General features: G+C 39.6%; 1 protein-coding gene across 1 annotated transcript; it reads left to right on the top strand.

The window, feature by feature from the left end:
* Positions 1–2,199: 2,199 nt before the first annotated feature.
* LOC146610034 (ubiquitin carboxyl-terminal hydrolase 46-like) lies at positions 2,200–8,816 on the top strand. Its single transcript, XM_085346162.1, has 18 exons — positions 2,200–2,235; positions 3,739–3,819; positions 4,018–4,073; positions 4,268–4,340; positions 4,450–4,533; positions 4,869–4,924; positions 5,119–5,191; positions 5,301–5,384; positions 5,887–5,942; positions 6,338–6,469; positions 6,561–6,684; positions 6,770–6,921; positions 7,027–7,126; positions 7,267–7,343; positions 7,521–7,629; positions 8,240–8,297; positions 8,466–8,623; positions 8,721–8,816. Exons 1-18 carry the CDS (start codon positions 2,200–2,202, stop codon positions 8,814–8,816), a joined length of 1,605 nt encoding a protein of 534 aa, XP_085202288.1.
* The last annotated feature ends 8,673 nt before the right edge of the window (positions 8,817–17,489 follow it).

Here is a 17,489-nt window from a genome sequence, read left to right on the forward strand (position 1 = left end):
AATCAAGCGTTTCATTCAAAATAGTCAACAGGGTCGCAAGAAGCGTGTGGAAAAACCAAGGCGCAAAATAACTGCCCATGAACTGAGAAAAGTCAAGCGTGCAGCTGCCAAGATGCCACTTGCCACCAGTTTGGCCATATTTCAGAGCTGCAACATCACTGGAGTGCCCAAAAGCACAAGGTGTGCAATACTCAGAGACATGGCCAAGGTAAGAAAGGCTGAAAGACGACCACCACTGAACAAGACACACAAGCTGAAACGTCAAGACTGGGCCAAGAAACATCTCAAGATTGATTTTTCTAAGGTTTTATGGACTGATGACATGAGAGTGAGTCTTGATGGGCCAGATGGATGGGCCCGTGGCTGGATTGGTAAAGGGCAGAGAGCTCAATCCGACTCAGATGCCAGCAAGGTGGAGGTGGAGTACTGGTTTGGGCTGGTATCATCAAAGATGAGCTTGTGGGGCCTTTTCGGGTTGAGGATGGAGTCAAGCTCAACTCCCAGTCCTACTGCCAGTTTCTGGAAGACACCTTCTTCTGCATCCTTCAAGAAAAACATGATTTCCATGCAGGACAATGCTCCATCACACGCGTCCAAGTACTCCACAGCGTGGCTGGCAAGAAAGGGTATAAAAGAAGAAAAACTAATGACATGGCCACCTTGTTCACCTGATCTGAACCCCATTGAGAACCTGTGGTCCATCATCAAATGTGAGATTTACAAGGAGGGAAAACAGTACACCTCTCTGAACAGTGTCTGGGAGGCTGTGGTTGCTGCTGCACGCAATGTTGATGGTGAACAGATCAAAACACTGACAGAATCCATGGATGGCAGGCTTTTGAGTGTCCTTGCAAAGAAAGGTGGCTATATTGGTCGCTGATTTGTTTTTGTTTTGTTTTTGAATGTCAGAAATGTATATTTGTGAATGTGGAGATGTTATATTGGTTTCACTGGTAAAAATAAATAATTGAAATGGGTATATATTTGTTTTTTGTTAAGTTGCCTAATAATTATGCACAGTAATAGTCACCTGCACACACAGATATCCCCCTAAAATAGCTCAAACTAAAAACAAAAACTACTTCCAAAAACATTCAGCTTTGATATTAATGAGTTTTTTGGGTTCATTGAGAACATGGTTGTTGTTCAATAATAAAATTATTCCTCAGAAATACAACTTGCCTAATAATTCTGCACTCCCTGTAGATTTTTCCAGTTATACAAAAAGATGGATTATTTTGGCTCTTACTACGGCCAAACGGGTCCTGCTAAGACATTGGCGGAAAAAGAACCCCCCCTCCCTATGAAGAGTGGCTAAAGACAATGGCTAAGTTGGCGTCTTACGAAAAAGTGACTTATGGTTTATTAGACAAATTGCATCAATATGATTGTATTTGGTCCCCCTTTACAAGCTGGCTTTCTGTAACTTGAAGAACAGAGGAGTAATGACAGAGTGGTGGTGTGGGAATTGGTGTGCGAAGAAAGAATAGGATAACTTCCCTTTGTTTTTTTGTTGTTGTTGTTTTGTTTTTGTTTGTTTGTTTTTTAAACTATTTATTTATGTAGTTATCCTTAAGCTCTGTTATTGAAGTTTAAAATGAAATAAATAAAAATTGTTGATGATAAAAAAAAGTTTAAACTTCAAAGCTCATGCATGCATGCACATCCAGTGCTCAGTGTCTAATTGTGTGTTTGTGTTTTTATCTTTTTGCAGTAGCGCAGTGAAACATTTGGGCGGTGGATAAATAATGGAAAATAAAATTCAGACTACAGACGGCTTCAGGTGAGTACACGTGGTGCACAAGGACCAAAGCTCACCTTCTCAACCTGGACAAAATGAATTATTTTACACTGATACTGTAAACTTTTGTTTGTGTGTCAGGTTTCCATACATCGGAAGCAGCTGCTGCATCTGTAATTCTGTCCGTCCCGAGGAGAGTCCACACTCTACATCCTTGGCTCACCTATAATGACGCACAGGTGCTGCACACAACTAGATCTGCAGCTTGTGAGGAACAGCAGCACTCAGCCTACATCCTGTTTTACAAGATTAACGTAAGAAGACACAGCATCTCATCCTGAAGTGAGAGAATGGCACGCCAGCTGCAGCCTAATCCAGTCTCTCTTCTTTTCTTTTTTCGGTGCCCAGACACCCTTCAGTTTCATCATGTCATCCCTAACAATACAATGTAGAGTTGGATGGAGGATGAAGACAGCAGAGAGCAAAAGAAACAGGTAAGAGCAGACAGGTAGTCAGAGTTAACAAAAACTTTTAAAGCCAGTGTAGCTTCTGTTTTGAACACATTTATTGATGACAATTTTACATAAATAAGCAGTGTGTTATACTGTTATCAGATGTGGAGTCTCACGAACCACTTTAATAGTGACTTGTGTCTCAAATACTGTTTATTTGTCTTAGTTACAGATAGTGAAATAAAAATGGAACGAGAAGCGTAGGATTTTGAATTGATACCATTGGTGCATCTACTAAAGTTCTGGGGTCAGTTTGAATATCAGTGACCTTGACCTTGAGTTCAAGTTTTCTGAAAATCTTGTGAATGCTACAACTCTGTGACGAGAAGTAAGTCTCCTAGGTCTTTAAATTTGTATATAGGTGAATCTAGTAGGAAGCTGAAGGGTTGCACTGCGGGCCATCTGTAGAGGTGTAGAGTCAACAACCTGTCTGTGAACGTGGACAAAACAAAAGAGATTGTTGACTTCAGGAGAGCACAGTGGGATCACTGCCCACTTAACATGAATGGATCCTCTGTGGAGGTCGTCAAGAGCACCAGATTTCTTGGTGTCCACCTGGCGGAGAACCTCTCCTGCTCCCTCAACACCAGCTCCATAACCAAGAAGGCCCAGCAGCGTCTCTACTTCAAGCAGAAGCTGAGGAAAGCCCATCTCCCACCATCCATTCTCACCACCTTTTACAGTGGGACTAACAAGAGCATCCTAAGTAGCTGCATCACTGTCTGGTATGGTAACTGCAGCGTATTAGATCGCAGTACCCTACAACGGATTGTGAGAGCAGCTGAGAAGATCATTGGAGTCCCTCTCCCCTCCTTATAACACCCGCTTGCTGGAGGACCCCACACAGCCTTCAAACACACTCTTCACCCTGCTGCCTTCTGGAAAGAGGTCCCAGAACATCCGGGCCCTCGCTACCAAACTACGGAAAAGTTTCTTCCCACAAGCCGTCAGACCCCTGAACACTCAGTGACTGCACTGGCACACGCACACCTTCACACATGTCACTACCAAGCACTTATCTGCAGTATCTCACACTCATACACATACATACAGACACCAAGTTACTTTTGCACAATACTCAGCATTTTGCACATTTCCATTGTCTTGTGTCTGTATCGTCCTGTTCTGTCTAGTTTTGCACTGTTTTGTCTTGTTTATTTTTGCAATTTATGCACACTGCACTTTATGTAGTCCTGGGTTTGTCCGTATATGTCATATATAGCACCAGGGTCTCGGAGGAACGCGGTCTCATTTCACTCTGTACAGTACCTCTGCACGTGGTTAAAATGACAATAAAAGCCACTTGACTTGACCTGTATTTTGTAGCAGTTGCTTGGAGACGAGCACCATACAGTTCAAATGAGCATACATTCCAAAATATGCAAATGAGCCCCATACATCATAATGCTGATGTTTGCTGTTCAGGGTATGAACGTTCTATGCTGAAAGTTTATAAATATACAACCTTTGACTGCTTGTTTTCAGTTGAACTTTTGCAAAGCTGAGGAGATTTTGGCTGCGATCACATCAAGTCCAAAGATGTTTAAACTTCTTTTTCACAGAAAGGTAAGTTTGAAGAGACTCGCAGCACATTTCTCTGAATGTTTTCTTATGGTAAATAAGCATTTTTGAAACTTTTAAGGAAGCTTCTTGAATGATTTCTGTAAAAACTGAATTTTGAATCCAAATGAAGGATATTGTATTTTCTTACCATATACTTTGTTTTATGCCATTACTGATGTTGGTTTTCTTGTTTCTAAACAGAAATCACACAAACAAAACGTGGCAGAGAAGGAAATTCCTTCTACGTCTCATCAGAGGTAAAGAAATGCGCCGCTCTTTAATGCTGCTGGAGATATTTATAGAGTAGAGTAGTAGTAGTAGAGTGTAAATGTACAAAATACATGATTTTGTTCCATTACAGTTATTAATTTTTATCTGCAATCTCCAGCATGTACTCCTTGTTAAAAATTTCCACTTTGAAAAATAACATTTACACTTTTGTCCTCATCAGCATCCCGGATGCTTGTGTTGCTGAAAATGGTCAAAAGAAGAAGAGAAAATGGAGACACCTCTGCTGTTCCTCGGTTTGCTTTTACACGAAACATATGAAATGCACATTCTCTTTAAATTGCACTTGTTAATTTAAAGTGACTTTACTTTTTTAATAAACTTATGTTTGTTCGTCCTCTGCAGCAAACTGACAGCGATGCAGAGGCAGAGAGCAACACTGTGAAGACACAAAAAAAGTGTCGCTGGTTTCTTTTTAAATTCTGGAAGGTATGTTTTATGGAAAGAGTCACTGTCATCAAGCATTTACTCATCACAGTTAAATGCGAAGAATTAAGAGCAATTTAGCACATCCATGTCCTCAAATTAAGTTCAAAGATGTTTAAACGTTTTTTTCTTCACAGAAAGGTAAGTTTGAAGAGACTTGCAGGATGTTTCTCTAAATATTTTTTATGGTAAATAAGCATTTTTGAAACTTTTAAGGAAGCTTCTTGGATGATTTCTGTAAAAACTGAATTTTGAATCCAAATGAAGGATTTTGTATTTTCTTACCATATACTTTGTTTTATGCCATTACTGATGTTGGTTTTCTTGTTTCTAAACAGAAATCACACAAACAAAACGTGGCAGAGAAGGAAATTCCTTCTACGTCTCATCAGAGGTAAAGAAATGCGCCGCTCTTTAATGCTGCTGGAGATATTTATAGAGTAGAGTAGTAGTAGTAGAGTGTAAATGTACAAAATACATGATTTTGTTCCATTACAGTTATTAATTTTTATCTGCAATCTCCAGCATGTACTCCTTGTTAAAAATTTCCACTTTGAAAAATAACATTTACACTTTTGTCCTCATCAGCATCCCGGATGCTTGTGTTGCTGAAAATGGTCAAAAGAAGAAGAGAAAATGGAGACACCTCTGCTGTTCCTCGGTTTGCTTTTACACGAAACATATGAAATGCACATTCTCTTTAAATTGCACTTGTTAATTTAAAGTGACTTTACTTTTTTAATAAACTTATGTTTGTTTGTCCTCTGCAGCAAACTGACAGCGATGCAGAGGCAGAGAGCAACACTGTGAAGACACAAAAAAAGTGTCGCTGGTTTCTTTTTAAATTCTGGAAGGTATGTTTTATGGAAAGAGTCACTGTCATCAAGCATTTACTCATCACAGTTAAATGCGAAGAATTAAGAGCAATTTAGCACATCCATGTCCTTAAATTAAGTTCAAAGATGTTTAAATGTTTTTTTTTTTCACAGAAAGGTAAGTTTGAAGAGACTTGCAGGATGTTTCTCTAAATATTTTTTATGGTAAATAAGCATTTTTGAATCTTTTAATGAAGCTTGATGGATGATTTCTGTAAAAACTGAATTTTGATCAGAACCAAATGAAGGATTTTGTATTTCATAGGACAAACTTTAAAACTCAATTTAAAGCATGAATAAATTGTTTTTAATTTATTTAAAGATATTCCTATATATCTGCTTCATGAGCTGACAGCTCACTGAAGTGATAAATAATATGAAATAATACCAAATTTTCTAACTGGACACTTTTCATGGAGAGACTCCCTTGGTATGTTTGTTTTATGCCATTACTGATGTTGGTTTTCTTGTTTCTAAACAGAAATTACACAAACAAAACGTGGCAGAGAAGGAAATTCCTTCTACGTCTCATCAGAGGTAAAGAAATGCGCCGCTCTTTAATGCTGCTGGAGATATTTATAGCAGTGGTTTAGTTGGAGCTGTTTTATTTCCCTTTTATTGGCATTTTTCTTCCACCTTGTGTATTTACATCTTTTTTACTACTTTTGGACGTCCTCCAAAATGTTTCAACTTCAAAGCTCATGCATACATGCGCATACACTGCTCAGAATCTTGACATCTTTCCTAATTTTGTGTTTGTGTTTTTACCTTTTTGGAGCAGTGTAGCATGCGGTGGGAAAAAAATAGAAAGTCAAACTGGGACTATAGACTGCTTCGGGTGAGTACACGTGGTGCACAAAGACTCACTTTGTCAAAGTGGAGAAAATGAATTATTTTACACTGATACTGTAAACGTTGCGCGTGTGTGTCAGGTTTCCAAACATCGGAAACACCTGCTACATGAACTCCTGCCTGCAGAGCCTCCTCAACATTGAGGAGTTCATAAGAGACATCAGGCGTCAGGGGGTTTTGTGGAGCACAGATCCAGAAGCTCAGCTCTTAAGGTGCGCTACGTCAACCTTCTACTTTCTTCAAAAACCTGAAGAACAAAGAGATCTAACAGCAGAAATGTCTGTTTACCCTTCCTTTCTACAGAAGGCTTATTGATGTCAGGGACTGTCACGAGTCAACAGATTATGGCCTTAAAGATCACCACCTAAGAGCTTTTAAGAAGGCATTCAGCAGTCAAGCTCCTGAATACACCGGCAGTGCACAGAAAGTGCGTCAGCTATTTGGACATTTCGTTTTTTGCTTTACCTTCTGATTTTGATGTACTGTTTTAAATCTCTCTGCTTTTCTTTCAGGACGCTCATGAATTCCTAACATTATTCCTCGATGAGGTCAAAAGGCTCACACCTCACCTGGAGAGGAACGCAGCTCTCCTGGGCCAAAGTTATAGCTGCCCAGTAGAAGACCATCACATTTTTAAAATGGAAAACATGAGGACATGCAAGAGGTAAGCCTGTCTTTCAGAAACGCAGAGCTGGTTGCAATATTTTCATATACCTCTTTTCCACGTACCTGATCTTTACTTTAACTACGTTACTCCTGAAATGTGTAGCTGCGGTCACCAATCATCACAGCAAGAGGAATTCACCAGCTTGTCTCTAGACCTTGTTCCAGAGGGGTCTATTATAAACATGTTAGAGACATACTTGAAGGTAAGATCACAAATTCCAATAGAGTTGTCGTATCAGCGATCTTAACACACCTTTTTTGTTAGTGTTTGTGTGCATGTGTGTGTGCATATGTTGAGATTTCTTTCTACCATAAAGCCTGTTTTCTCTGTGCTGTTGTTCAGGAACAAGAAATAGAATTTCGCTGTGATTGTGGAGGGACGGCCTCAGAACTGAAGTCGTCTTTTGATACACTGCCAAGGTGAGTAAGGTCACATCAGAATTGATCGACTGACCAGGTTTCCAAACTGTGGCGCATCAAATATCAGAGTTCTTCGAGACAATACTTGAGCAGTCGTTTTCTCCCATCTTCTGTTTGTGTTTGACACTCATTCTTCTTATTTTCTACCTTGTTTGTGTTTTTTTTCTTTTCTGCCAGAGTTCTGATCTTGCATCTGAAGAGGTTTGGCTTTACACAAACCTACAAGATTAAGAAGGTGGATGACCCCGTCAGGCTGCAGAGGGACTTGGTGGTGCCATCCAATCAGGTAAAAACAGACTGCAGAACGTCTCAGGCTACGTCCACACTAGCCCGGATAGATTTGAAAACTCCGTGTCCACACTGGCGTTTTCAGTCATTTTCAAATAGTTGTGCGTCTGCATTGAAACGGCCGAAAACGCTTACGTTCCAGTCCTGCGCATGCGCAAAAGTGAGTGAGAATTACAGAATTTGAAGAAAAGCTATCCGGAGCATGTACAAACTGATATTAATCTTTTTTAGGGCTGTCAAAGTTGAGAGCAATCAAAACAACTGCTGTCTAATGCACTCGGCTTATCTTTGTTTAATTGCTCACATGACTGCATCACATGACCAAAATGCGTCATCGTTTTAGAAAGTCTGCGTTTTCGAGTGTCCACACTGCGATGGGACAACTCCGTTTTGAAATGTATGCGTTTTCGAGAGCGTTTTCAAGATGCTGTGTTTTTCCTTGAGGAAAACGCCGTCTCGGTGTGGACGGGAGGTCAAAGCGGAGAGAAAACGATGCGTTTTCAAACGAAAACGCATTAGTGTGGACGTAGCCTCAGCAAATCAGCTTAATTATGGCACTGATGTGAGACTTTATGAAACTAACACTCTTTGGATTTGTTCCTTCTCAGGGTGGTGGCTGTTATAGTCTTTGCAGCATCATCAGTCATTATGGAGGCACAGAGTCAGGTAAAACAACAGACTTGTGACAAACAGAAAATGAAACTTGCTACTTTTCAGTGAAGGACTCACACACAAAAGCTTTTGATGTTCTAAGAAGCACTAAGTCAAAATCACTGTTTGCTTGAATCAGTTGACTTCCAGAAGTTGGATTCATTTGTCTTAATGTGATTTCAGGACACTACATCTGTAGTTCTGTCCATCCTGAGGAGAGTCAGCACTCTACATCAGATCGCTGGCTCACCTATAATGACGCACAGGTGCTCCACACAACTGGATCTGCAGTTTGTGAGGAACAGCAGCAGTCGGCCTACATCCTGTTTTACAAGAGAAACGTAAGAAGACACAGCATCTCATCCTGAAGTGAGAGAATTTTTAAATGTCCTATTACCTTGTTAACCAGTTTTGTCTTCATTCTCAGTTCTGAAACAGGAAATGGAAGGAAGGAAGGAAGTTAAGGTCATCATCATGCTGAGAAGGAAAAGCAGTCGTCCCAGCCCACCATCGCACACTGGAGGACAAGTATAGGTAAGTATTGCCCTCAGGAGGGAGGGTCCTGCCAGAGAGCCTGGTCCTCCCAAGGTTTCTTCCTCCAGGAGGGAGTTTTTTCTTGCCACCGTCGCCCCACATTCACTGGTCTCATCAGCAGGGACATTTTTAACCTCCTAAGACCTGAACTTTCATGGCATGCATTTTTAATTCCTCTGTGCCATTTAGGTTGATTGGGACCCGATGAAGGTAAAAACCAAGACATCAGATTCAGACTATCTTTTTTTTGTTTCTCAAAAGAATGAGATCCACATATGAGGACATTCATTTTAAATTTCGATTGAACAGTGGCAGTGTCATGTCCTCCCTCATAAGTGGATATCAGGTTTTTGAAGAGCAAAATTTTGTATTTTGGTCTAGACAACCCAAAATGTTATGTCTACATATGTGGACACCAGGTCCTAGGAGGTTAAAACAAAATCTACTAGAGATCGTCCTTTTCTGGACCAGTGTTTGGCTTGCTCTCTGGGAACAACAAATTAGTGCTGTCAGCGTTAACGTCATTTTACGTAATGACGTTAACGCTGACAGCACTAATTTGTTGTTATTATTATTAATATTATTATTAATTTATTTGTAAAATAAATTAAATTTAAAAACCAAAGAAATGATTTAATTCTTTATTTTATTTTGTTTTATTAAAATCAAAATAACAACAAAAACAAAAATAACTAATAAAAAAATATTAAAAGTATTCAGCAGTGTTTTGTGAATCTTGTAATGAGCCTTAGTTAAGTTGATGTCACAGAAGTTTCTGAATCATTTAGATTGTTCAACAAACTGATTCACTCAGGTAAAGATGGTGAGCTGGAGCAATGGTACCCTTGGAGTTCAGTTTAAGTTTTCAGACAAATATTCCCTCGATCAGTTGCAGCTTCTGCTTTTAAATAAATGATTTAGCTGCAAATGTTTAGCTACAGGTAGCAAAGTCCAAAAGTGACACCAGCCAAACATGCAAAAAATGCAAGATGGTGGTGCGCACAGATACAGCGGCTCTATGCTCTCCACTTACCCAATTTCACTGTGCAAGAAACTGCACAATGACAATAAAAAGCTCTAAGTCTAAAACAGTTTCCTGTCCAGTAAAATCGGGCAATTATTCGCTCCAGAGTTTTATCCTACTCCAGGTGAGCAGCCATCGACTTGTAATGAGCCAGCTAAAACAATAATTTCTCAGTGGCTCTTCTGGCACCAACAAGTGGGTGTGTTCTTCCATCGTGCAAGTGTCACGACACACTGAACATGGTCTGAACATGGATTTTCCCTCGATATGTCTTTTCCACCAGTACTATGGGGTATTTGTGAATATCCATGACTGACCCGGCCAGGTGGCCAGCTGGTCTTTGGACAGGGTCACGGCAGTTTCAAGGTTCAACAAAATCCCTTTCACTGACAGACTGAAGGAAAGCTCCTCAAAAATGGAGGGTCTTCAAGCTCCTCAGTGGCAGGAAAAGGTTTCCCGGACCCAGTGTTGTATATTTGTTTCCCAAAAGATTGAACTAGTGGAGAGAAATCAGGTTCTGAAACCATCCAGAAGACAAAGTCTCCAACTGGTTTGTGGAAGTCCAGTTTCTCCAAATTAATCAGCGGGTGAAATGTCTCTTCATGGATGGTTTTGATTCTGTTGTTATTCACGAACAAAGCCGTCAAAGCAGCATATGAAAGAAAGTCATCTTTCATTGTTGTCTCCAGCGTGTTAAAAGAGAGATCGAGCTCAGTGATGAGTTTTGAAGCGGCTGCAGGGACTTCTCCAAGGTTTTGGCTCGAACAGTCGAAGGATGTTGTTCACAGTGGTGACACTGTTGACTGGTGATTGACAAGCACTGAGATACTAACATGACAAACACAAGAAACATCATGACTTATTCTCCTAAGTGCCTGCAAAACACAAACACAAAATCAAACTCAAAGCTTTTCTCTCAGATGCTGGTGTGGCACAATCTAATGATAAAAAAGGTCATGCTAACAGCTTTTGGAGCACAGCTGCACAAAATAACAGCTTTTGGAGCACAAAATGCATTACAGGTAAACCCAGTACCCAAACATGTTAACAAGGATAAAGAAAAAATCTGAAACAAAAGCAGGTAGTGTGGTGATTTATGTTGTGAGGATGCTTTCACTCCCATCAAAGTCACCCAGTGTTGAGAACCCAAATGAGCCCAAAAACCTCAAGTGGCTGCAACCAACAGCGAACGTCAAGAAGTGGATACTTGCATGTTGAGCCAGAAACATGCAGAAAACCCAAAAGAGGCAAGACAGCACATCTTGGTCCCACTCAGGCAGTACGAACACCTGGAAAGAGGAGCCCACAGTTCAGACCCAAGGTCACTGGTAAGGACACCAGCCAGTTATAAGTCTAGTTTTAATTTTCATTTTAGTGTTATGGCCTTTCTAAGGGTGGCCAGACCATAATATGAGGGTGATCCACCCCTGTCTGACCCCAAGCAGCACATCACACAACCAGTACAATTTTGATGGTGATTTTTTTTCACAGTGATTGAATTCTAACAAAGGAAAGGAGCGAACTATAGCTTCGGGGTGGACCCCAAAACAACAAACAAAAGGGACCGTATCTAAAGGATGTACAAAACTTATTTATGAAAAGAATAAAACCAAATGACAATGTCTTATCTCCCTAACTAAGAAAAACATGAGAAAAGGGTAATCAAATAAAAAGGCAGTCCACCCCTACATGCTCCTGTATAAAGAAACAGGTAACACAAAGCCTGCAGGTTGAGGTCCATGGCGGTGTCATCTTATATGTTGTCTCCAGGTCAAGGAGACAACATATAACATGGATAGACAGACAGATTTCAAAATAGCCAGCTGGAATGTTAAGGGGTTGAATAACGGGATTAAGAGGAAGAAAATATTAACATATCTAAAGTTATTGTAACCCACCTAAAATTTGCCTCATGAAAATGAACTGCTGTTCCCAAAGAATGTCAGTAGGTGGCACTATGAGATTGTTTAGTGCTTGTGAACTTGAGTTGAGAACTGTAGAGAAGGAGAATAGCGCTAAGGCTACATATGCTGGTCGGAGCTACTCACCGAGTTTTTCTTTAATCCTTGTTCAAGAAAAAGGTTGTGTGTGAAGACACAAATTGGATTTTACTTTTCCGCTTGTTGATGCTGATGTACCTCTGTTTTTGTGTTTTTTGTTCATTTCCGGTGAGTTGACTAACTGCGCTAGCATAGCAAGCTAATCGTCAGCTAATCATTAGCTTAGTATAATGTAAATTTCATGTGTTCCTTTTAAGTGCTGTATTATCTTTTTATTTCTTCACTTGTGAATGTTTTAAACCAATCGGAAATATTTCTTTGGAAGCTAGTAGGTAAGTTTTATTTATTGTAATGAGATGATAAATATGAGCAGTCTTTGGCTAAATAGTACTGCGACCATGTTTTGCACTTTCCTCGTGCATCAGTAATGTACATTCTCTCAATTCATTGGATTGATGTGACTGCTGTTCACAAAATATGAGATTTGAGTTAAATTTGTATGATGTGGAAATTGTTTTAAGGTTCTTTGATTAATTTTATTATTGATTGCATTAAGTCGTTATATACAAAGAGTGAGAGACATTTGGTCACTAGTGTTGATTAAGTTGTTATATGATATTCATGTAAAATATGTTCACTGCCCTGTGCAGGTTGGTTTTTTTGTTGGAGTCTAAAGTTGCGAGCCAGGATTCCGGATCCCCAGCTGCGATGCAGGAAAGATTTCCAGCCTACTTAAAGTGACAACTGCGTGACTTCTTGACAGATAAGCTTATGAGATCTCAGAACAATACACTACCCGGGTAGTACTACTAACATTAACACTATACTCACACACCTGAACTGAAAAGACTGAAAAGAACTCTGAACACTGAACTCTGAACTCTAAAACTGAATACACAGACTGACAAATATGGACAATTGGAACTGTTGTGAACTGTTGAATGACTGTTTTTGGTTTGTTTTGAATAAATGTTGACTGTTCTTTGAGCTGTGTGTCATTCGCGCCTTAGTCGATTCCTAGACACCATAAGCCTAAGATCCTAACTTTCTCTACATTCAGTAGTGGTAAAGTATCGTGTGTTACATTATCAAGAGTTGATATAGCCTTTATTCAAGAAATGCACACGTGTAAGTCAGAAGCCTTAAAACTTAAATGTTCCTGGGTAGGTAAAGTCTTTTCCAGTCCTGGAACTGGTAAAAGTAGGGGAGTGTCGGTTCTGATTCATAAAGCAGTTAGCTTTACTGAAACAAAAGTAATAACAGATAAGGAAGGTAGATTTATATTGGTTTATGGACAACTACTGGACACACCAATAATTTTATGTAATATCTATGCACCTAATGCGGACATACTCACCTTTTTTCATAACCTGTCACAGTATCTTTTGGAATTAGAAGGTGCACAAATAGTGGTAGGAGGAGATTTTAATCAAATACTGGATCAAGACCTAGATAGATCGCTTCCTAGGACAGGCACAGAGAGTAAATCTGTAGTTGCCATAAGGCAGATGACCTCAGGTTTAGGTCTGAATGATATTTGGCGGACAATGCATCCAGAAGGCAGGGAATATTCCTTTTACTCTCCGCCTCATAATGTTTATACTAGAATCGACTACTTTCTTATTTCTGAAGCCTTAGTGAATAACTCTATAGATTCAAGTATTGGTAACTAAGCTGTAGTGCCTCTTCACCTCACTGTGCAATACCTTTTGTGCAATACTTTTGTAAATAGTCAACGGTGCAATAGACTCAATACTTGAAATGTGCAATTCTTGAAATGTGCAATTCACTTGTATTTTTATTTTTATTCCTATTTATTCTATTTATCCCCTTCGTATATTTTATTTATATTGTCTCTGTATTTATATATATATATATGTGTGTGTGTGTGTGTGTGTGCGTGTGTGTGTATTATATATATATATATATATATATATATATATAATATTCTGTAACTCTGTAACTTCTGTCGGTGCTGTGCTTTTTTGGAAATCGAATTTCCCAGAGGAACCCACCCGAGGGATTAATAAAGTTCTATCTAATCTAATCTAATCTAATATAGTATTCTCGGACCATGTGCCAATTTTTCTATGTCTTGAAAATATTTTACAGATTCCTCAAAGCCGCAGATAGGAATGAACTGGTCTGCATTGGTGCATCATATCTTTATTCTCTTCCCCCTCCTGCCCCCCCCCCCCCCCCCCTCTTTCTTAAATAGATAACTATCATATCTGATATCATATCTCACAGTACAATAATATTGAATGGGTTGCATTGTTGTATTTTGTCATGTTTCTCAGGTCTTTGTCTGAATTTCTACGAACATTATTGCTAAGGATTGTCTTATTGCATTGGAGTCACACTGGGTTAAATATGTACACTTGGGTTTTAAGGGGTATTTATTATTTTCTTCTTTTTTTTGGGTTGTATGGAAGCCCCAAACGCAATTTCATTGTTCTTGACAATGACAATAAATAAATAAATACTAATACTAAATACTAAATGTGTCCTTAATTAAAGACTCTGGGTTTATTAAATTGATAAGCGATGAAATACAATTTTACAAACAGACAAATAATCGAGAGGACACTACATTGGCTACTTGGTGGGATGCTGTTAGGGAAAATATTCTAAAACACTTCTTCAGTAAAGACTCAGAGAAGAGAAACACACAGAACTTCTTGCTAGCAAGGGCAGCCTCCAGACTGAGACTCGCGCTGAGCTTTGCCCTTGTCTTTATTTTATACTTCAGTGTGTGTGTGTGTGTTACTGCTTGTCAAAGGGTCATATACATAAAAGCACAAAAGGTACATCCTTGGTCACAAAGAGGGTAGTCTCCCCCACCCTAGATGGTTCACCCTAGATAACACGGTGGGGAAGTCCAGCAGTTCATCTAAACAAAAGGCACTTAGACTAAAACAGACATAGCTATGTTAAAACAATAAAACAAGGTGCAACCTCTCATGCTCCCAGGACGTGGGGGTGCATTCCTGGGGTGCACACCAAGCCTGCAGCCTGTTAGAGATCACACATCCTGTCACTACACAATTAATTATATGCCTCTAAGCATACATGGTTAAATATTTCCTAATACAAATAACTACAAGCAGTATTCTACCATATGCAAACTTATATCACTAAAAGATTATACTGACTACTAAATACAATTTTCCATTGACAGATGCTATGAAGGCATACTTAAGGCGGAGGACAATTTCTTACGCTTCCTTTAAAAAGAAGGCAGCTAACAAGAATATCATTACGTTAGAAGCCAAATTAAAGGCACTTGAGGCAGTACATTCCCATACAAAAGACAGAGTTACGTTGAATAAAATTGTTAAAGTTAAATATAAGTTGAATGTACTGTACAACAGAAAGGCAGAATACGCTTTATTTCGCATTAATCAAGCATATTGGGAAATGGGAGAAAAGCCGAGTCGTTTATTAGCATACCGTCTTAAACAGAAAGACAGTATGAACCATATCCCAGGCATACGACAATCAAATGGGGTTATTTTAACTTCTTTTAGACATATAAATGATGGATTCAGGGCCTTTTACAATAATCTTTATTCTACACAAGGGAGTTTAGATGAACAGAAATTCGAAGCATTCTTTACTGATTTAAACCTGCCACAGCTTTCTACTACTGACCAGCAGATTATAGATGCTCCAATTACAGTGGAGGAGATTACCCGTGCAATTAACAGTATGCCACTTAATAAAGCTCCAGGATTAGATGGGTTACCATTGGATTTCTATAGAGCATTTGAGGATATGTTAAGTCCCCTGTTGCTCGATGTTTATAATGAGGCGTTCAAAGTAGGCTCATTACCTCAGTCAATGCACTCTGGACTTATAACATTTATTCTTAAAACTGGGAAAGACCCTTTAGACCCAAGTGGTTACCGCCCCATATCTTTGCTGAATTCTGACCAAAAAATCTTGGCAAAGGTCTTAGCGGGTCGATTAAAAGTAGTAATGGCGAAAATAATTCATGCAGACCAATCTGGTTTTGTTCCAAACCGCTATGGTTCAGATAATATTAGGCGGTTGGTTAATTTGCAAAATTATGTATATGATTCAGTATATCCAACAGTGGCCCTATCGCTGGATGCTGCACAAGCTTTTGATTGTGTTGAGTGGGATTATCTGTTTAAGACATTAGAAAAGTTTGGTTTTGGTGACAATTTTATTAGGTGGATAAAGATATTATATGATTCGCCTTCAGCGCGAGTATTGACGAATGGGCTCATATCAGACCTATTCCTTTTACTGAGATCCACAAAAATGGGTTGTCCCCTTAGCCCCGGTCTTTTTGTAATTGCTATAGAGCCTTTGGCACAAAAACTGAGAAATAATGTAAATATATTTGAAATTTCGATGGGTAATAGTCAACATAAGCTTCTATTATATACAGATGATGTGTTGTTACTTATGACCCAGCCTGGGAAGTCAATTCCAGCCCTATTAGAATGTATAGAAAGCTTTACGCTGCTTTCAGGGTATCGCGTCAACTGGGATAAATCAGAGGCAATGCCTATGTCAGGACACTGCCCCCATACTTTATTTAAACAGTTGGGAGTGTCATGGTTCTGGGTCAGTTTCGACCCAGTATTTTGAGTTTTGATTGATTAGTTTATTTTTGAATGTTTGTTGTGGTTTTGGGCGCTATGAGTATTATTATTATTATTATTATTATTAGAATTCTATGTTTCTGTTTATTCATGTTTAAGGATTTGTTCTCGGTTGTATCTCACGTTTAGTTTAGTTCAGGTTCCATGTGTCATTCTGTCTGTCTCTCAGTGTCAGGTCTGCGTCTTGGTGTAGTGTTCTCGTTTCCTGTTTTATTGTGAAGGTCTGCGTCCCATGTGAGTGTGTTCAGTTTTACCTCTGTTTCGTCTTGTTGATTATTCCCAGATGTGTCCACCACCTGTGTGTAATTCCCCTGTGTTTCTCTGTGTGTATTTAAGTCGTGTCCTCTGTCATTGTAGTTGCTGGTCCGTCTGTGTTTTCCACCATGTTTCATCCGTGTGTTCCCTGCCGTCACCATCTTGTACCGTCGTCCACCTTGCTTCATGTTTGAGTTCCGGTTCGTATTCAGTAGTTTAGTTGTCTCCAGTCTAGTTTAGTTTGTGCTCCATTTGCTGTTTGTCTATATTTATTTCGTGTCCAATAAACCACCTTCACTCCTCCACTACTGCCTGCGATTGATCCTCATTTATTATTTTTATACGGCTTATCTCACTCGCCGTGACAGTACGCACCAGCCAGCTATGGATCCAGCGGCATTCAGTCCACCCAGGGAGCTTCGGGAGGCCGTTATCGACTCTGCTTCTAGATTAATTAACCAGTGGTTAGAGCATGAGGGAGACGCCTCTCTTTACACTGTGGAAGCCAACCTACAACACCTTATTTCCGGTTATCCCTGGCTATTGGACTCTCTGCATCCGCTCGTGCAGAGTTTCGTTCTCCACGAGCTTCACCTACACCCCCCCGCCGCTACCGCAATTTTTTGTGTTTCTACTGAGGATAACAATGATTTCTCACCCATGGCCATAGCTTCTAAGACTGCCTGTTCTGAACCCTCGTTCCATGTTTATGACCGTGTCCGCTCCATTGTCCCATCCTCACTTCCATCCCAGTCAA

Source organism: Diplotaxodon limnothrissa, linkage group LG22 (genome assembly GCF_057381915.1).
Source record: "Diplotaxodon limnothrissa isolate DT_005_m linkage group LG22, D_limnothrissa_male_GT1.1, whole genome shotgun sequence".
In the NCBI taxonomy this organism is placed as follows: Eukaryota; Metazoa; Chordata; class Actinopteri; order Cichliformes; family Cichlidae; genus Diplotaxodon; species Diplotaxodon limnothrissa.